Genomic DNA, 21,077 nt, shown 5'->3' on the forward strand with positions numbered 1-21,077 from the left:
TTAAGTGTTGAAATGGGTCACACAGCCAGTGAGAGAGAGCTAGAGATGGAAACTCAGGTCCACTGGACTCTTTACTAGTCCACTGTCCTGCCTTTGTAGACCATGACAGCACCCCCAGCGAAAGGGCTAATACCCAGAAGGACTGTAGCTAATACTGTTGACAATGGCTAACTATTATGGAGCACGTCTTGGGGGGGGGGGCACTTTGCTGGGAGCTCTCACGAGGATTATCTCATTTAATTCTCACACCAGCTATTGGTTAACTCTCACAGTGCCCATTATCTTGGAAAGAAAACTGAGGCTCAGAGAGCCAAGTGACTTGTCCAAGATCCCACCTCTAGTAGTGTGGCTATTTGAGACCAGGCCAGTTTGACTCAGATCCTGAGCTCTTAGCCACTTTCAAATACTGCACATGTTCTGTGTTTCATCTTCATTTTCATCTGGGAAAAGGCCCTGGATAATCAGCAAAAGACTGGATACCCGGGGGAGGTGACAGTAAAGGCGGCAGTGGGATCAAGCAGGCTACCCTAGTGCCCTGGAACAGGATTGTGGCCCGTAAGCTGTCCTTCTGTCCCCAGTGTTGTTTCAACCTCGTCTAATACAAACAGTATCCTCTTTGTTTCTGGGGTGAATGAATAAGAGACCAGAGCCACTAGCCAAGAAGGCAGAGAAGGGAGAGTCAATGCGTCCAGATCAGACAGGCCAGAGGTTGGATTGTCACAGTGCGGGGTGTGAGTGTGTGTCTGGAGGGTGCTTGGTTTTAACATCATCATAAACTAGGATTTGGGGCAGCCCGGGTGGCGCAGCGGTTTGGTGCCGCCTTCCGCCCGGGTCGTGATCCTGGAGTCCTGGGATCGAGTCCCACATCGGGCTCTCTGCATGGAGCCAGCTTCTCCCTCTGCCTGTGTCACTGCCTCTCTCTCTCTCTCTCTCTCTCTCTCTCTCTGTCTCTCATGAATAAATAAATAAAATCTTAAAAAATAAAATAAAATAAAATAAAATAAAATAAAATAAAATAGGATTTGTATTAGAGGTGGAGACAGAGAGAGGGGAAGGAAGGGGAAGAGAAGGAAGGATGGGTGGAAGGAAAGCCAGCAATTTGGATTGGTCTTTTACAACCATGACTCAGATTCAATGAGTCAAGTGGTTTCCTCAGTTCTTACTTAAAAAAATAACTTTTTCTAATCACAAAAGTACTGTTATTTTTTGAAAATTAGAAAACAAAGGTAAGCATTCAGGACATAACCACATGTGCATCTATGCACACATGGTAAGTTCTACAACGTAACATCATTTTGTACGTAAGTCGTATTTCTTTCTCTCTCTTTCTCTCTCTTTCCATGCCATTACGTGTTCTACTACAACATCATTTTTAAAAAAGATTTTATTATTTATTTATTTATTTATTTATTTATTTATTTGAGAGAGAGAGAGAGAGAGAGAGACCATAAGCAGGTGAGAGGGAGAAGCAAGGCTCAATCCCAGGATCCCGAGATCATGACCTGAGCTAAAGGCAAACACTTTTTAACTGACAGAGCTACCCAGGCATCCCCACAACATCATTTTTCTTTAGATTTTATTTATTTATTTGAGAGCAAGAGAGCACTAGTGGGGTGGGAGGAGGGGCAGAGGCAGAGGGAGAGGGAGAAGCAGACTCCCCACTGAACAAGGAGCTCTATACCAATCTTGATCCCAGGACCCTGAGATGATGACCTGAGTAGAAGCCAGATGCTTAACCAACTGAGCCATCCAGGCGCCCCTACAACATCATTTTAATGGCTCCAGAGTATCCTTCTTTTTATAAAAAAAGATTTTATTTATTTATGACACACACATGCAGATAGAGAGAGGCAGAGACACAGGCAGAGAGAGAAGCAGGCTCCTTTGCAGGGAGCCTGACATGGGACTCGGTCCTGGGATCCCAGGATCACACCCAGGGCTGAGGGTGGTGCTAAACCGCTGGGCCACCGGGGCTGCCCCAGAGTATCCTTCTTATAGATGTACTAAATCTATTACAATTTTGGGACATTAGGGTGTTGCCAATTTTTCACTATATTATAAATATCCTTTTGAATATCCTCATAGCTACATTTTTTGCACACATCATTGATTATATCCCTAAATTGCTGTAAGGGGAGTGACTGGATCAAAGGGTGCATACAAATTGCCCCCAGAAATATTATGCCTACCTGCCACTTTCTAACACCAGGAGTATGTGAGAGCACCCAGCTCACTGCATTTTTGCAATACCAGAGAGGCATAGCTGCTAAGGGCCAAGTTTTGGAATCAGCCAGCCAGAGTGCTTGCCAACCCTGTGGCCTTAGGCAAGTTACCTTAGCCACTCCAAGTCTTTATTTTGTCATCTGGGTTGCTGTGAGGATCACATGAGCTCATGTGGGCAGAGTGCTAAGTGAAGCGCTTGGCCTTGGTAAGTGCTCAGTAAACAAAACTGTTGTGGATTTGCAATTGCTCCAGCCCACCTCTGGTGTATCATTTCCTGGAAATGGACATGCACTGAGCAATGGCTTCCGAAAATTCTCTTCTACATCCACTATCTATACCATCCACCCTCCACATCAGCCCTCAGGTGCTGCTCCTGCTGCTGTTGCTGCGGGCTTTTCTGCTCAGCCCTGCACTCTTCCCTTCCCTGGGACTAGGTGACCAATGGCAGGGGGCGACCCTCAGACCTTAGCCGTTATCATTTTCCTTTTTCCTGGGCTGGGCTAATGTACATGGAGTGTTGCAAACCAGGAAAGAAGCCCATGAGTATGAACCCAGATAAGGATCAGTAATAATCAACAATAGCAATGGCCGGGGTAGAGGGAGTGGGGGCTGTTAGGGACCAGGCACTGTGCTAAGCCCTTCAGGGGAATCGAGGATCATCCCATTCAATCTCCCAACAATCCTGGAAGGAGATGAGAGATGTGCTCAGTGTCCCACAACTAGAAAGTCGCAGAGCTGGGATTGGACCAGGAAGAGGGGAGAAGCCTCTCTGACTTCAAAGCCTGTGTCCTTAGCCATTTTGCACACTGGCCACCTCAATATAGAAAGATATAGTGGGGATGTGAGTGTATGCTTGAGTGTGCAGGTCTTTGAGAGGGGATACGTGTTTGTGAGTGTGCATGTGTGTTTATGTGCAAGCATATGAGTGCATGTGTGTGTCTGCATTCCTTAGAATAGTGTTCAGTCAGGGCCGGCTATGTGCCAGGCACTGTGCAAGTCCCTGAGGGTATGATGGTGAGCAAAAGAGAAAAGTTCTCCATGTTCCCCAAGCTTCCTGGCTAGTGGGGAATATCAAGTGAGTGAGTGAGTGAATTAAGAAGTTGCAGGTTATGGGCAGCCTGGGTGGCTCAGCAGTTTAGCGTCGACTTCACCCCAAGGCCTGATCCTGGAGACCCGGGATCAAGTCCCACGTCGCCTGCTTCTCCCTCTGCCTGTGTCTCTGCCTCTCTCCCTCTCTCTCTCTCCGTGCGTGTGTGTGTCTCATGAATAAATAAAATATTTAAAAAAACAGATGTTAAAAAAAAAAAAGAAATTGCAGGTTAGGAGGAGCACCTGGCTGGCTTAGTCAATATAGCATGTGACTCTTGAGCTTGGGGTTGTGAGTTCAAGCCCCACATTGGGTGTGGAGTCTACTTAAGAAAAATAAAATATATTTTAAAAAGAAATTGTAGGGCAGCCCTGGTGACTCAGTGGTTTAGCACCGCCTTTGGCCCGGGGTGTGATCCTGGAGACCCGGGATGGAGTCCCGCATCGGGCTCCCTGCATGGAGCCTGCTTCTCCCTCTGCCTGTGTCTCTGCCTCTCTCTCTCTCTCTCTCCCTGTGTGTGTGTGTGTGTGTGTGTGTGTGTCTGTCATGAATAAATAAATAAAATATTTTTAAAAAGACACAGAGAGAGAGAGGTAGAGACACAGGCAGAGAGAGAAGCAGGCTCCACGCAGGGAGCCCGACGTGAGACTCAATCCTGGGTCTCCAGGACCACACCCCAGGCTGCAGGCGGCGCCAAACCACTGCTCCACCGGGCTGCCCTAAATAAAATCTTTTTTAAAAAAAACTTTTCATATAAGAAATTTCGTAGGAATTATTTTGACACTTCAGATCAAGGCTACACAATGAGTATAATTGATTTCATTAGAACTGCTGAATTTGTGAAGTCCACATTTCTGCTTTTAAGTGAATATGTCAGCAATTGACGACATGGTCCCTGGGGCAACCAACAGCAGGGTGGGAGGTAGTGACACTAACTTAGGAGGGCAGCATAGTGTAGGGGTGAAAAGCTCTGGCTCCTGAATCAAACAGATCCAATGTCAAGGCCTGGCTGTGCCAAGTGGCTACATTATTGACCTTCTCTCAGCCTTCTTTCCCCTTCTGTAAAGTGGACAGGATGTATTACCAACCTGATAGAATTGTTAAAATTTCATGTGATAATAGTAGATTGAACCTTCTGAAATTCTCATTCCTGTAGGTAAAAAAATATATAAAATACTAGCATTTTGAATTTTTTAACCTCTACACATAAAGCATAGTGCGCTTAATAAACACTAGGAATGAGGGCAGCTCTGGTAGCTCAGCGGTTTGGCGCCTCCTTCAGCCCAGGGCAGGATCCTGGAGACCCGGGATCAGGTCCCACGTCGGGCTCCCTGTGAGGAGCCTGCTTCTTCCTCTTCCTGTCTCTCTGCCTCTCTCTGTGTATCTCTCATGAATAAATAAATAAAATCTTTAAAAAAAAACACTAGGAATGATTATTCCAGGGGCACCTCGGTGGCTTAGGTTCAGGTCGTGATCTCAGGGTCCTGGGATCCAGCACCATTTTGGGCTTCCTGCTCTGGGAGTTTGCTAGTTCCCTGCTTGTTCTCTGAGAGAACAATAATTTACAATAATTATAACTGCAATTACATAATAATAATAATGAGATGTTCTCTCATCTTTCTATCTCTCTCCTTAATAAACAAAATCTTAAAAAAAGAAATGTATCTGGGTGGATGTGAGGGTCCTGTCTGTGTTTGCTTAGGAGGCAGGGGAATGGCCTGCCGCTTTCACCCTAAAGGGGTGGGGTGGGGTGGGGAATGGGGCCAGTATCTCTGAGGCTGGGATGGGACTGAGAGGCAGGGCCTAGGTGCTCAGAGTTGGGAGTATATGGGATGGAAGCCTTTTGTATCCACCGAAAGGAAAATCCAGGCTGCCTCAAATGTCGCAGGACCAAAATGTTCTTGACTGGTCTCTATTCATTACTATAGTTTGGGGTTTGGTATAGCAGCAGTCTTCCCCGAGGCTCCCTTTCTCTCATCTCTAGAGGTAACTAAGAGAGGGGGGGACCTTGGGTAAGAAAGAGTCACCAGGGTCACTTTTAGCAGCAGCAGCCACCTTGAGACAGCAAGGGCTGTGGCTTAGAATACCTTCATAGTTCACAGGCTAGATGAGCATGGTTGCTGGAAAGAGTGGCCCCCCCAAAATTCAGGGCCTCCATTCCTTGGGACACCAGCATCCAAGTCTGCTCTGGAAAGATGGCTTTCCCCAGGTGATCCAAGGCCCACTATAAGGTTGCTGTGAATTTGGGATTTGGGACACTGCCCCCCCTCACACATGCTGCCATCCAAACTGTGCTCTGGTGCACTCAGGGACAAAATGGTCCTTGGATGGTGACACACCACCCACTCCCCTTAACATTTTGATCAGAAAATTCTGGAAGGCCTATGGGATGCCTGGGTGGCTCAGGGGTTGAGCATCTGCCATCAGCTCAAGTCGTGATCCTGGGATCTGGGATCGAGTCCTGCATCAGGCTCCCTGCCAGGAGCCTGCTTCTCCCTATGCTTATGTCTCTGCCTCATGAATAAATAAATCTTTTTTTTTTTTTTTAAGATTTATTCATCTGCATGGAGAAGCAGGCTCCATGCAGGAAGCCCGATGTGGGACTCGATCCGGGAACTCCGGGATCATGCCCTGAGCCAAAGGCAGATAGATGCTCAACTGCTAAGCCACCCAGGCGTCCCTAAATAAATAAATCTTAAAAAAATAAAAGAAAATTCTGGATGGCCTAAAAAATTGAAAAGAAAATTCTGGAAGGAAAGCAGTTAAAAGAAATATTTAAAAACCACTGGGGCCCTGCCTTGCACATTTCAAGCATTCAGCTTCTAGGTCATATGTATGAGATCTGTAAGGCCAGTTCAGATGGAAACTGCCCGCTTGTCAGGCTACACATTGTTTCTAACTTGTGCTCAGAACATGCAGTACCCTTATTCAACATGAAGCACGCAGAGTGATTATACTAAGTCCACTTAATCGCTCTATTTGTGCTACACAGTGCCCTGAACCGCTACCGGTCTGCAGATACCAATTTTCAAAAGTAGCATTTATCCCCAGGAACAAATCTCCCCCCCCCCAGGAACAAATCTTAATATGTTTCCTTGCCCTTGGTTTCATTAAAAGAGGCCAACCATAGCCCTCAGCTCATTGTAAGTGATTTGAAATGTTGGGTAGAATGTCTATGCCACATAGGGTAGGGCTTATTTTGCCCTTATCATCTGTATTACATGAAAAGCTATGATGGGAGGGTGGGTTGCTGCAGTGTCCCTGTGCAGACCACTCAAGATGCTTTTAACTTGTACAAAACCCAAGGAAGTGGAACATTCAGGAGATCTGGGAGAGGCACACGTGGTTGGGGGGGAAGGGGATCAGACAGTCTCTCCAGCCCTCCAATCTTCCTTTGTCTCCACGCCCACGCCCCCCTTCATTATCTTGGATAGATGAGAGGCTCTAGGCTTTAAGCACCATCTGCCAGAGCTCTCTCCCTCCTCCCTTCTTGCCTGTGTGGGTGTTGCGAATGGGGAAAACATCCATCCATTTTGAGAGCTGCCCTAGACTTTTTGAACACTCAGATTCAGCTGCTACCATAAGCACAATTAGAATAGTATCTATAAGACCAAAGGAGATTCCATCACTGCTTGACCTTGAGCATTTTTGCTTCTGCAGGAAGAGGTCCGAGCAATCACTTCCCTACCCATCACTTATTGCTCTAGCTCAGTTCCCTACTTGACTAATCTGCTTTGCTAACCTGGTCCAGTCTTAGCATCCCCATGCCCCCGATGCCTCTAGAAAATGGTATTTGAACACTTAGACTTGTATGAGTGACTTACACAGGCGTTAAACCCTTTACAAAGTTTTTTGGCATCCTTCTATTCGGTGTATTCAAGCCACTGGCTATAAAATAAAGTCAGCTAGCAACAACCAAACACAAATCACCTTTAATCAAGCAATTTTACTTCTAGAAAAGTTTCCTTGAGGGGCTCGTTGGACATCGTTGCAAAAATGTGTATACAAAGATGGTCATCGCGGTGTTGTTAACATAACTGAATATTCTGCTGGTGTTGGCTTTGTTCATTGCTATGGGAGGATATTTGTGGTATTTTAATGACGCAAAAGCTGCCTTAAAAATCCTATGTGAAGATGGGCAACCCAGGTGGCCCAGTGGTTTAGCACCGCCTTCAGCCCAGGGTGTGGTCCTGGAGACCCAGGATCGAGTCCCACGTCGGGCTGCCTGCATGGAGTCTGCTTCTCCCTCGGCCTGTGTTTCTGCCTTTCTCTCTCTCTCTCTCTCTCTCTGTGTGTGTGTGTGTGTGTGTCTCATGAATAAATAAAATCTTAAAAAAATCCTATGTAATGTGAAAACCCTGTGGACCTGAATAGAAACAAATCCTAGAAAGAAGTATACCTAAAAGTGGACAGTGGTGGTCTCTGGATATTATAGGTAGCATGATGTTTTGTTTTTGTTTTTGTTTTTACTTTTTCTACATTTTATTGACATTAAAAAATAGAGTGTGTAGTAACCAGAAAAAAAATTTTATCTATTTCCATTTTGAAAACAACACCTAACGTGTCTTGTACATCTTTCCTTCCCAGATAGTGACATGCCTCCAAACCAGTGGCGTTTCTCGTCTCAGTGGACAAAGCCAGAGCCAGAGCCAGAGCTAGAGCCAGAAGCATCTTTTGCATATGGTGCCACCAACTGCAACTTGAATGGGCCTAGTCTCATGACTATGGATCAGTACCCAGCGTCCCTGGTGGGGAGCCCCCCTGTTGAGTCTGACGAGCCATGGCATTACCCCAGCTCTTCAGAGCCTGGCTACCCTAAGGCCTACTCCAGGGGGCACATGGTCCCCGAGCCCCAACCCAGTGGGAACTATGAGCCCTTCCTAAGTCTCCTCCAGCAAGATCAACACCTAGCCCATCCTCAGGAGTCTGCAGTGTGGGAGGATTGCAACTCTACCCAGATAGCCGGAAGCACAGGATTGCTCTGCAGCTTGCCTCCCAGCTCAGCCCACTGTAAGAAAATGCCTCCAGATACTTGGAGGATGGTCTCTGATTGGTTGTAGTTGAGAGGGAGTTGGCAATGAGAAGGGGTGCTAAGGCTAATTGCTCCTGCTTCAGACATGGGGTTTCCGAGATATGGAATGCTCTGCTTCGACTTCCATAGATCTTCACTAAGCTTCATCGACATTCTACATAGATAGCCAACCAGATGGACTTGTCCCCGAATATTCACCCCAGTCTGTTGACTTGGACTTATTCTAGAAAAATGATTTAGGCTACTACCTAAACTCACAGGGTCCTGCATTTACCTCACCACATAAGCCACCAAATAATCCATTTGTAAAACAGAACTCTGTGACATACCTACAGGCACAAACTCTATCCTCTAAACAGGTTGGTGACTAGCAGTGATTCCAGGTTCCTGGGTAAAAACAAGGGCATTGTATACCAACCATCTGCTCCAAATATTAAAATTCAAAGCCACCATAGAGGTGGTCCCATTGCTGCCTGGAGACCGCCACAGCATCTGGCTGTCGGTGGCTTGTGCCTGTGAACTGGGCCCCTCATGTGCAGTCTCCCTTGGGTTCCTGCTCCCTGGACACTGCCCCTACCCCTGAACTAAAATCCCCTAAGGCTCATTTACTTCTTCATTCACCCAACAACTATTTAATTAGTGCCTACTAGATGCCAAATACCTACCAAAAAATAAGAATCCCTTCTTTGTAAAAGAATTGGTCTGAAGTATACTTTCACCAACAGAACAACCCAATCTGCTACAAAATTTGCCTTTATGTGAAACATTGGTAATAATATATATTTTATGGTTTCAATGGGCCAAGTCTGCATCCTCTGGCATTCTATACTCTGGACAAATTTTCTTTTACAGCCCCCTAGTCCGTATGTGTCAGTAGTTCTAGTGTTCCATGCCTGAAAGAAATTGCTAGAAGCTGCCTTTACTCTGAACTAAATATACAGTACACAAAGGGCCTGTTCAGCATAGCCTACCTAAGTCAGGCACTGTGTTCCAGCCTAATGTTGAAAACAAATTTCCCATTAAAACACCACTCTGTCATTTCCAGAGTTTGATTAGGAATGTACTTCAAGAGTAAATCATAAAAATGTCATGCTTGGGAAACCAATGAAAATTCCCATCCCTGTACTCTTTCAAAAATCTGTCCTCCCAGATTCAGAGGAAAAATTAGGCCAACTGTGTCTGCATATATGCCTGTGCATACACAAAGCAGAGCCCCGTTTCGACAGTTGGTTAGAACACAGATGGCTCAAATCCTCACCTCCCAAACATAACAACTATACAGTTAAAACCCAATTCAGCAAATATTTAGTGAGCATCTACTATATGCCAGGCACATCATGGCAAAATTATGATGCAGGTGTGATCCTATTTCTGAAACCTGTAGACCCGTTCTCAAATTTTTATCACCAGGTCTGACTACTGCAAACTTCATACTCTCCTACTAACATTGATGTCAGTAGTATTAATTGACCTGATGCTCTTAGGATCTGTTGGGGAAGTCAGGAACACTGCCTGTAAGATGGGAACAAGACCCAAGGTACCTTAAAAACAGAAACTTCTCTGTTTTTGTGACTTCTGATAAGAGAGAATCTGCCCAGAGTCTATAAATTGAGGGGCAGGGACACCTGGGTGGCTCAGTCAGTTAAGTATTTGTCTTCAGCTCAGGTCATGATCTCAGGGTCCTGGAATAGAGCCCCGCAGGAGCTGTGGGCTCCATGCTCAGCAGAGAGTCTGCTGCTCCCTCTCCTTCTGCCCCTCTCCCTGCTCATGCTCTTTTCCTCTCCCTTTCTCAAATAAAAAATAAATAAATAATCTTAAACAAAAAAAAAATAGGGACAGGCCATTTGGGGTCCCTGGAGATTTCTAATCATGTGTTCTTCCTTTCTAGATAAGAAAATATATTTCCCCCCAGATGGTGGACCTGCCAGTGCCAACCTTGCAAGTGAAAGTAGGTATCTGGTTCTGCCTTTGATACTACGTTTCTGTATCTTGAGAACAAAACCTGAGAAGCTCCCAATGTGAAAACCAGGCTCCTCAGCTGAAAATACCTTGATCTCTATTATTTAGTATTTTCATAGTTGTAATTTGTTTCATCTTAGTGTCAAAGAGCACATGCACTTGGTGCCTTATAAAATGTCTTGGCCATTTTCTTCTTTTCTCTCTCTCTCTCTGTCTCTTTCTTTCTCTATTTTGCTATCCTAGTAGCTCTATTGAGTTCTTTCACCTTAGCTAGATTTAACCCAGATGACTCAGCAAAATGAACAAATTCATGAGGCGGAGTTTACTTGTCCCAGGTGTTCACTTTTCAGCCTGGAACATAGGGCCACCCCAGGACTCTGCGGGAGGAAAATGTCACCTGAGGCTAAAGGCCAGGACTCTGGGCTCCACACTCAATGTTTAAGTGGTGTCAGTAGGAACGTACAAAGGGAACAATCTGGATGGAAAGGCCTGGGGGTCTTTATGGCCTGGGTTCGAATTTGGGCTCATTACTTACTAGCTTCAGAAACTTGGTCACATTTCTTAACCTCTTCATTCCTCAGTTGCCTCATTTGTGAACTGAGGATTAAAATACTGTGTGTCCCCCCCCCCCAAGTTTCTGTGAGGATTAAATAAAATAATATATGTAAATGCTGAGGATTGACATTCCACTGTAAATTAGTCACAGTAAGCCATAAAAAATGAGCCACCAAACACACAGGATAAGACTGGCACATAGTAAGCTATCAAAAAGTGACTTTTGGGAGGAGAGGGTATTTTGTGTGTCTCAGGTTGCTCCAAGCTGTGTGTATAAGGAAGGGAAGAGCTGCTGCCATGGCCCCAATCTCAAATACTTTACAGTCTAGTGTAGAGTGGGGTGAGGGCAATAGTAGACCTCCCTAGAATGTCAGCTGCTCAAGGGCCAAGACTTTGAGGGGTGTACACCCACATCCCAGCACCTGCAACAAAGCCTGGAACAGAGGTGAATGCATATTTGTTGAGTGGATGAATGAGTGAATCCTGGGAACAATAGAAGAATGCTGAAGAAGGAAAGAGTAAAAATACATCTGCCGATATAGTACAGATTATTTTGATTGAAGCCCCTTTGTAAGACAGACCAACAGACAAAGCCATAAACCACCCTCGGTGATTAATTTGTCATGCCCAAGTGAGGAGATGGATTTAGGGCTGGTTCAAGAGCTTTAGCATGGCTGAGTCAGGCTTCGCATTAATCTCTACCCAAGAGGAGCTTTTCTAGCCTACTAATTAATGAAAGTCAGGATTATAAAATCTTCTCTAAGTACTTGTTAATAGTTTATACACTTGGTAATGTTAAGCCTTAGAATTACTGGAAACTTGATGCTTTAAATTGTTTACAGGCCAAAAACAACAGCAACAACATGTACGGGTGGGGACAATGAGCCGGATCCCATGCATGCCTTCCTGCTCAGTGCCCACAGTGACTTTGTGAATTATGTATGTATGTATCTTAGGTGCCTTAACACAACAGATATTCGGTAAATAGGGATTGAATGGATGCATAGATACTCTCATTCTATAGACACAGAGACTAAGTCTCAAACAAGTGACAGGACTTGCCTTAAGGTCACACAGCAATAGGTGGCAGGGGTACTACTCTCTTTTGCTCTCAGTCTTGAAGCCATCCCGAATCCTAACTTGCAATAAACATAAATCTTGAAAAACAATTCCAACCTAAATCAAGTGTACAACAGTGGGAATTGGCAACTGGTAAAATCATTCCACTGTATCTGGATTCACTATCTGTGGCCTGGACACTGTCCTAGAATAAGGGGAGGGAATGCTTGGAAAGCAGGCACAGGAACAACATTACCTATGGAAATGGGCAAGGGGTTGGACTCCCCGAGCGGAGAGTAGTTGAAGGGAGAGTAGTTGAAAGGAGAGTAGTTAAAGGGAGATGGGGAGTGGCTACTGGCTATGCCAACAGTCCCAGGGCAGCTATCCTGCCACTGTGGCTCTGGGCAGAGGGAGGCAGCAGGGCACGGGAACTGGGAAAGGGAGCCACTTCCAGGAACTCCAGCAAAGCCCCTGCTTTTCAGCATGTGCCAGGCTCCCAGTCTTGACTGATAGCGAGTATCTTGGGGGAGCTTGTGAAATGCACAGATTCTGCATCCTCACTTCCTGTTACAATAGATCTGGCACAGAACTCTGTCACTTCTATGTGTTTGATTCTTTGTATAATTTATATGAAGCTGGTTTCAAAATGAACTGGATGAACCTTTCAGTAGGAATTTCAGTAGTTATGAAAGATTTCCTGAGTGAGGCCCCAGAAAAAGATTTGTCAAAGGAAGGAGGGTAGAGTCTCCTGCCCCTCCCACATGGGCTCAGTACCCTGTGCTATCTGTCACACATCTGTGCGACAGAGCCATGTGGAGCAGAGCAATCAGCCAGAATAGTAGTCAGACCTTTCTGGAGGTGAGTCCCAAAAACTTTGGTGCCAAAATTTTTTAGCAAATTTGCTTTTTTTTTTTGGTCTGTAGAAATAGACACTGCATTGCTTTAATGTCTACAGATAATAATACATCAGTATTGCTCATTGACATTGCTAACTGCCAGGCATGGTGTTACAAATGTACATATATGATATTAGTGAATGACCCTCTCTGTCCCTGCCCTCGTAGAGCTAATAATCTAGTGGGGAAGGCAAGACCTCACTCTCCCCAAAAGGGAAAAAAATATTTACAAGTTATAAGTGCTATAAGGAAAACTACAGGGTGTTGAAATATGGGAAAATGGGAACCAACTTTGGATAAGGTGGTCAGAGGGCTCCTCTAAGACAGTGATGTGTGAGCAGGGGCCCAAATAAAGGGGGAGGGGAGAGTCAGCTTGAGGGAGAGTTGGCATGGAGATGGAGAGGGTGGGGGAAGCTGCCCATGCAAAGGGCTAGATGTCTGTGAGGAGTGGAGAAAGATCAGTGTGGCCAGAGTTTGGTGAGAAAGGGCTGTGTGGCACAAGACCAGGCTGGAGAGGTAGACAGGAGCCAGGTGACCTGTGATCTTAATGGGTCATATTGGGAGTTTGGCTTTTATGCTCTAAGTGACTTGGTAAGCCATGCCATGGGAAGATTTTAAGTGTGATCCAATTTGTACTTACTAGGGTCAACTCAGCCATCATGGAAATGACACACTGGAGGAAGGCAAGAAAGAAAACAGACTGGTTAGGAGGGAAGACACCTGAGAAGATGGCAGCTTGGTTTACGTGGCTGCAATGGAGACAAGTTGATGCATTTGAGACCTATGTGGGAGGTTTAGCTGTTAGGATTTGCTAATGGTTTAGATGGGAGTGCTGAGGAAAGGAGAAGAATCCAGGGTAGCTCTTAGGTTTCCTGCTTGAGCAACTCGGTGGATAGTGGTACATGCGTCAAAACAAGGGAAATTGTAGGGGAACACAATTCTGTTGACTCTATTCAACTCTGGCCGTGTAAGTCTAAGGTGCCTATAAGACATCCAAGGGGATATATCTCTTAAATAGTTGTGTATATAAGTGAGGAGTTCAGAAGGGAAGCCTAGGTAAACCTTTGAGGTTGATCAATATATAAATTGACAGTACTTCAAGTTGCTGAATGATCACCTTAGCAGAAAGTGTAGATAAGACAGAGGAGAGATTCCAAAAGTGTGCCGATGTTCAGAGGGTGGGGCTGTGAGGAACCAGCAGAGGATACTGAGGAGTGATGTTTCAAAACAGGGGGAATGATCCACTTGGTCAAAGGCTCCTGAGATTTTTTTTTTTAGATTTTATTTATTCATGAGAGAGAGAGAGGCAGAGGGAGAAGCAGGCTCCATGCAGGGAGCCTGACGTGGGACTTGATCCCGGGTCCCCAGGATCATGCCCTGGGCTGAAGACGGTGCTAAACCACTGAGCCACCGGGGCTTCCCTAGGCTCCTGAGATATTCAAGAAGAGTGGGAAAATTCTCCTGGATACAGACAGAAATTTCTCTTGCCAGTGGCATCAGATTTTGATAACCTTGTTAAGAGCAGTTTTCCTGGGATCCCTGGGTAGCTTGGTGGTTTAGCACTGCCTTTGGTCCAGGGTCTAATCCTGGTGACCCAGGATCGAGTCCCACGTTGGGTTCCCCGCAGGGAGCCTGCTTCTCCCTCTGCCTGTATCTCTGCCTCTCTGTGTCTCTCATGAATAAATAAATAAAATCTTTTTTTTTAAAGAGCAGTTTTCCTCATAGGAGCAGTGGCTGGCAGACTGAATGGAAGATGAGAAAGTGGAGATTGTAGGTACCAGCGCCCCTCAGAGAAGTTTAGCCCCAAATGAGTAGAAATGTAGTTGCTAGAGACTTAGTGGGGTTGCAAGGGTCTTTTTAAAAAAAAAGAAGGCAGGAGCTCCTGGGTGGCTCAGTCCATTGAGCGTCTAACTCTTGCTTTTGGCTCAGGTCATGATTTCAGGGTCATGGGATCTGTGCTCAATGTAGAGTCTGCTGTCCGTCTTCCTCTGCTCCTCCCCCGCTCCCTCACAAATACATAAATAAAATATTTTTAAAGGCTCTAATATTTGCCTTTTATCTGTCTGGTAATGGGAATGATCCAACGAAGATGAAGAGATCAAATAATGATGGAGGAGGATGAGGATAACTTCATGGGGTTGGGGGGTCATTGAGACCAGAGAAGGTCCATGTGAAAGTACTGACATGGCTAGAAAGAGGGGACATAGTAGCACTGAAACTGTACAAAAGGAGAATAAGGACACAGGTACAAGTCAATTTGCATGTTTGTTGTAGGGATCTGGAAGAGTACTAATCAAATGACCTCTGTTTTTTCCATCAACTCTGGGGCAAGAACATCAGCTGAGAATGAATCTGAGTGTTGAAAGGTGGGCAAGTATGAAAGTTGTCAGCTTCTTGAGTTCCCAGCTGACGTTTGAGGTCAAGAGTCACAAGTAGAAAGAGCTGGGTGGTGTGATTTACCTGAGTGCTGTTTGGTTAGGGTGATGCATAGAAGGAAGATGGTGAGGTTCGTCCGAGGTTCATCTGGGATGGAGGCTTTGGCTTTGGCAGCTAAGCGTGATGGATGGGGTGAGAGGAAAAATTGCTGAGGGTATTTGCAAATGAGTGACTGTAACAAGGGAGCCTGGTCTCTGAGTGGCACAAAGAAGGAGGAGGCCGATGGGGAAGAGGGGTAGTGGAGGTTGATGGACCAGAGCATTAGGTTATGGAAACATGTAGTGCTAAGACTACTTACACCAATAATGTGGGAGGTGGTGGGTGGAGAGTAGATGTTTGAAATTGAAATGGCAAGGGTACCACGTGTGGGTGATGACAAAGTCTAGTGTGTGGCCATGGGAATGGCTGGCTGAGGTCGAAGGAAGTAAAAGGTCATTAGAGATGAGGAGAATGATAAGATTCGTGGAAGTGAAGCAAAATAAGAACCAGTAGCTATCTACAAGGCAGGTACTATTTTTATCCTCATTCACAGGATAGGAAAATTGAGGTTTAAGGAGGTTAAGTAAATTTGCCCAAGGTCAATGTTGAGTGAGTGCCAGATTCTGCTTTCTCTGACTTCCAAATCCTTGGTCTTCCCTACAAAGCTAATTCTACTCCACTACATATAAAGATATTGTCTCTCTTTCTCTTTCTTTTTTTTTTTAACATTTTATTTACTTGAGAGATAGCCAGCATGCACATTCGGGGTTAGGGGGAAGGGGCAGAGGGAGAGGGAGACAGGATCACAAGCAGAGTCCCCGCTGAGCACTGGGCTTCATCTCATAACCCTGAGATCATGACCTAAGCCAAAACCAAGAGTCAGATGCTTAACCAACTGAGCCACCCAGGTGCCCCAAAGACACTGCCTCTTTTTTTTTTTTAAGATTTTATTTATTCATGAGAGACACACACACAGAGGCAGAGACACAGACAGAGGGAGAAGCAGGCTCCATGCAGGGAGCCCGATGCGGGACTCAATCTGAGGTCTCCAGGACCAGGCCCTGGGCTGAAGGCAGCGCTAAACCACTGAGCCACCCGGGCTGCCCAACATTGCCTCTTTCAAAATAATAGCTAACATTTATTGAGCATACATGTTCCAGGCACTGTTGGAAGGACTTCCCATGTGTTTAACTCACTTAATCCCTTCCAGGATCTTGGGAAGGAAGGTAGCATTAGTAGTCCCATTTAACAGATGAGAATGTGAGGCTAGGCAACTCGCCTGAAGTCACACAACTAGGCAGTGGTGAAGTCAAGATTCAGATCTGGGCTCACTTGATCCCAGAGCCAGCTTCTTCCTCATCATGCTTATCCTGTTTTTCAGAAAACCAGTCTCCAGAGAGAAGAGATGTGTTCTTTTATTGAACCTCAGTACGAAGAAGAGAATTTTTTTTCCAAACCTGCTCATGATTTTCTACTGTGAATCTAGAGGGCCTAGAGACTGCACCGCCTTTTTCTCTTTCCGTCACTAAAGAGCATTGCGCCAGGAGCAAGTTGATGTTCTCCCTAAAATTCTACACATTTCTTCCCTGGCACCTGTGACCTATGGCAAGAATTTTTCAAACATCAGTGACTCCTCAGCATATGAAATGGTTAAAAGAGCAGTTCAGTGTTGGGAACTTTTAGAGGGCCCCCTGCTTGCTTATCTTACCTTCCCTGTACCTGCTGCCTCCCTACTTAGAAATCAGTCTCCTTACCCCCTACCAGCAGAGTCTTTCAGACAGAGACTGACCGTGTGGTGTCCTATGGGCTTGTCCTAGTTTGCCAACTGAATGGACGACATACCAGCAATGGCCTGAAGCTTTCTAGCCTGAGCCCAGACTGTGGCAGGCTGCACTCCTGCCTCCACCAAAGGCAAAATGAGAACAGGAGTGGGCAAGACCCACTGAGGAAGTTGAGGCTGGGCATTTTCTGCCAGCATCCTCAGAGTCTGGAAAGAAGCAGAAAAGGTTCGGAAGGGCTCTCATGAATGAAGTACTTTCGCTGGGAATGTTTGATTCTTCAGTTCTGAAAAAGGGATTCCAAATAGAGTTGCTGAGAAACCTGAGAGCTGACTTATTGGAAGTTAGGGAACAGACTGCCCCGTCCCGAGCTGGGCCTAGACAGTTCTGTGCCAAGAGCATCTCTTAGCTGTGGATCCAACTGCTTTCTGCCCTCTCTCTGAGGATGAGGACTCTGGCATCTGACCCCCCCGCAGGTGTTTATCTGGACCTTGGTGACACGTTACTGGCTTCTATAAACCATGAAGCCTGCCCCTTAGCTCTTTCACTGTTAGTGACATCTGGAAGCCATTAGCTCTCTTTTTGGCACAGAGCCATTGGGGCCACCCAAATAGGTACCCACAGCATCTTAGACAAATTGGAGGTAAAAGACAAGGCTTAGTCCAAGACGTGGCAGCAGGACCTCCCTACAGATTGTTCCAGATAAAATGACAAATTTCTTTGAACTCCCTCATGTCTCTAATCTAGTAGATAACCTTGCAGTCAGCGTGAGCTTGGCAGGTAGCCTGTGACAACCTCAGAATCCCCTGCTGGCAGTGTTGGCTGTCCACACAGCACCCCCTACTTGCTCCTATGTAATAGCTCGGAGGGTGAATAAACAATAAAACTACTTTTTTGGATTATGCTATTCTCTGTTTCAAATTCTTTCACATCCGTGATCTCATGCCAACTTCCCAGTAACCCTGGGACTGGTATTATCTCCACATAATCCATGTGCGTACTGAGGCTTAGCATTGGTAAGTGACCTGTCCAGGTCTCCCCACCATAGGACTTTTCAAGGGTTAACATCAACATGGCTCTTGGATATGTTTCCTCCCATCTGCTGTGTAAATAAAGACCACAGCTCTTGCTTGAGTGAGTCCATGACCTTGGCAGTTTAATACAGTAACTCGGTCTCAAGACATTGTGTTACATATGTTTCCTAGATTTATTTTATTTTATTTTATTATTTTTTTTATAGATTTTTGTTTATTTATTCATGAGAGACAGAGACACAGGCAGAGGGAGAAGCAGGCTTCATGCAAGGAGCCCGACGTGGGACTTGATCCTCCGGACTCCAGGATCATGCCCTGAGCCAAAGGCAGGTGCTTAACCACTGAGCCACCCAGGTGTCCCTGTTTCCTAGATTTAGTAAGAGAAAAGAAACTTGGCTAATACAGGTTCTCTCAAAGTTACCTTCAAAAGCCATTTCTCTTTTAGGTGATGGCTGAGAGAAGTTCAGGGTGGAGGCTTGTGATGCATAATTATCCAAGTGTGTATTTCTTCTGGCTCACGCTGGAAAGATTCATCTGTGCTCAAAGATAATATGTACCATCAGGATTGAACCCTTAATATATACTCTTTAGGGAAAAAGAAGAAATGATTCCAAGAAGGCTGGCATCTTCTGTAGCCTGGTAAAACCTGATAACATTTCCTTGCAAATTCCGAAGCTCTCTCTTGAATGAAACTGAAAGCTGTACTGAAGTTACCCACTGTAATAAAGGGGGAAGACAAGGCGTCCTGCCTCTGAGAGACCCCTGCTTCTCTGACACATGCTGGGAAATCCCTGCCCAGATCAACCACTTAATCCTAGTCTTAGATTCCTGACTTTCTATACCCATCCTTTGTTTCCTTTCCCACCTCATTTCCAAAAAGCTAACTCAAAAAACATTTCTTTGACTCACTTTTGGCATTTTACTCTTGGAATTAAAAATCTACACACACGCACGCACATGATGTGTGTCACTCTTCACACACAAAGGTGGGGTGACTGGCCCCGTGTGTTGCCTGGCTTTATCTACACTCCTAGCTGATGATCTTGTGAGATGCTAGTTTAGGGGTGGGGGTGTAGAATTAGCAGATGGATCGAGGTTTGAACCAGGGAAGTCAGGGCCCAACAGAGCTTGAGTTCACAAATCTCATTCACATCTTTCTCTACAATTTGGGGAAATGGACAAGTGACCTGATTGACTCACTGGCTGCCGTCCCTCCCCCCAAACACACCCATTTCTGAACTTGACAGTTGGGAAAATTGGAATTGCTTCAAATGGGAAACTCCCATACTTGAATGATACCTGTACTGAAAAAGCAAGGAAAAAGTGACAACTCCTTTTTTTCTAGTAGCAAAGACCATCTTAAGAATTCCAAGGAAGAGGGGCACCTGGCTGGCTTAGTTGGAAGAGCCTGAGACTCTTGATCTCAGGGTCATGAGTTTGAGCCCCATGTTGCATGTAGAGATTACTTTAAAAAACAAACAAACAGGGCAGCCCAGGTGGCTCAGCGGTTTAGTGCCGCCTTCAGCGTAGGGTGTGATCCTGGGGACCCCGGATCGAGTCCCACATCAGGTTCCTTGCATGGAGCCTGCTTCTCCCTCTGCCTGTGTCTCTGCCTCTCTCTGTGTGTCTCTCATGAATAAATAAATAAAATCTTTAAAAAAATAAAATAAATAAAATAAAGAACAAACAAACAAATATTTAAAAAAAAAAAGAATTCCAAATAAGAATGTTGTTTGCAGATCCAATTGAGACGGGTTTGGCGCACTTTTCCAGTCTACAACTCCACCGGTAACACTGGAAATAAAGTCATCTCTCCACAAGTAAATGCTAACTAGAATATAATCATTCTCTCCCATATACATATTTCTGCCCTTTCCATAATGGTTTCCCTAGCTTGATATCATGAATTGAAAATAATTAGTAAACCATTTGTATCTTCCACCCGTGCAGTAATAATGCAGTACCCCATCTTAATTCCCTTACTGTGTAAGATTTTAAAACTGTATGTCACTGTGAATTTTTGCAGATTAGTGGGGATGAAGTGGGCTCTAGCATTTTTATAAGGCTTAGCGTTTTATCGTTATTTTTTTAAAATTTTTTTTTTATGATAGTCACACAGAGAGAGAGAGAGGCAGAGACATAGGCAGAGGGAGAAGCAGGCTCCATGCACTGGGAGCCCGACGTGGGATTCGATCCTGGGTCTCCAGGATCGCGCCCTGGGCCAAAGGCAGGCGCCAAACCGCTGCGCCACCCAGGGATCCCTTATCGTTATTTTTAAATGAATTTAATTAAGATTAATTTAAACCTCAAAGGTCTTCTCAAAGATCAGGCTGGTTATTTTTTTTCCTTTTAATGATTCTGTACTTTGACGCAAGTTGAGTATTTATTTATAGCAGTGACCGTTACTTTTTTGGTGAAAATGGTGACCCTCTACTAATCTTTCCAAATGAGCAGGCTTATAAAAAAATTATTTATTTATTTGAGAGAGTATGTGAGTAGGGGCAGGGGCTGAAGGACAGGGAGAGGGAAGCAGATACCCAGATGAGCCGGGAGCCCCATAGGGGGGTTCCATTTCACGACCCTGAGATTGTGACCTGAGCTGAAACCAAGGGTTGGACCCTTAACTTGCTGAGCCATCCAGGTGCCCCTGACCAGCCTTTTATTAATGCTACTGCAAACCTTGAATGAGGACCCCTGTGTTCCAGTCCTGGCTCTGCTGTTCGTGCTAGCTGTTCTCCTGAATAGGCCCCTACCTTGCTAGGTCTCAGTTTTTCTTTGTGGAAAATGAGGTGATCCCTAAAGTCATCTCCAGCTCTGATGGCCTACATTTTGAAATAAATGTATTTATGGGGTGCCTGGGTGGCTCTGTCGATTAAGCATATGCCTTTGGCTCAGGTCATGATCCTAGGGTCCTGGGATTGAGCCCTGCATGGGCTCCTTGCTCAGAGGGGGAGTCAGCTTCTCCCTCTCCCTCTACCCCTCCCCTCTGCTCTCACTCTGTCTCTCTCTCAAATAAATAAATAAAATCTTTTTTGAAAT

General features: G+C 45.4%; 1 protein-coding gene across 1 annotated transcript in view; it reads left to right on the forward strand.

Annotated features, from left to right (window-relative positions):
* The window catches only part of VGLL1 (vestigial like family member 1), a 29,343-nt gene extending 11,508 nt beyond the window's left edge, over positions 1–17,835 (forward strand). Inside the window, exons 3-5 of the mRNA XM_041741752.1 lie at positions 7,898–8,320; positions 10,231–10,290; positions 16,608–17,835. Of these exons, the coding sequence (XP_041597686.1) occupies positions 7,898–8,320; positions 10,231–10,290; positions 16,608–16,648 (524 nt within the window). The 3' untranslated portion in view covers positions 16,649–17,835. The remainder of the gene's footprint in view (positions 1–7,897; positions 8,321–10,230; positions 10,291–16,607) is intronic.
* Positions 17,836–21,077: the final 3,242 nt, after the last annotated feature.

This window comes from Vulpes lagopus, chromosome X (assembly GCF_018345385.1).
Source record: "Vulpes lagopus strain Blue_001 chromosome X, ASM1834538v1, whole genome shotgun sequence".
Lineage (NCBI taxonomy): Eukaryota > Metazoa > Chordata > Mammalia > Carnivora > Canidae > Vulpes > Vulpes lagopus.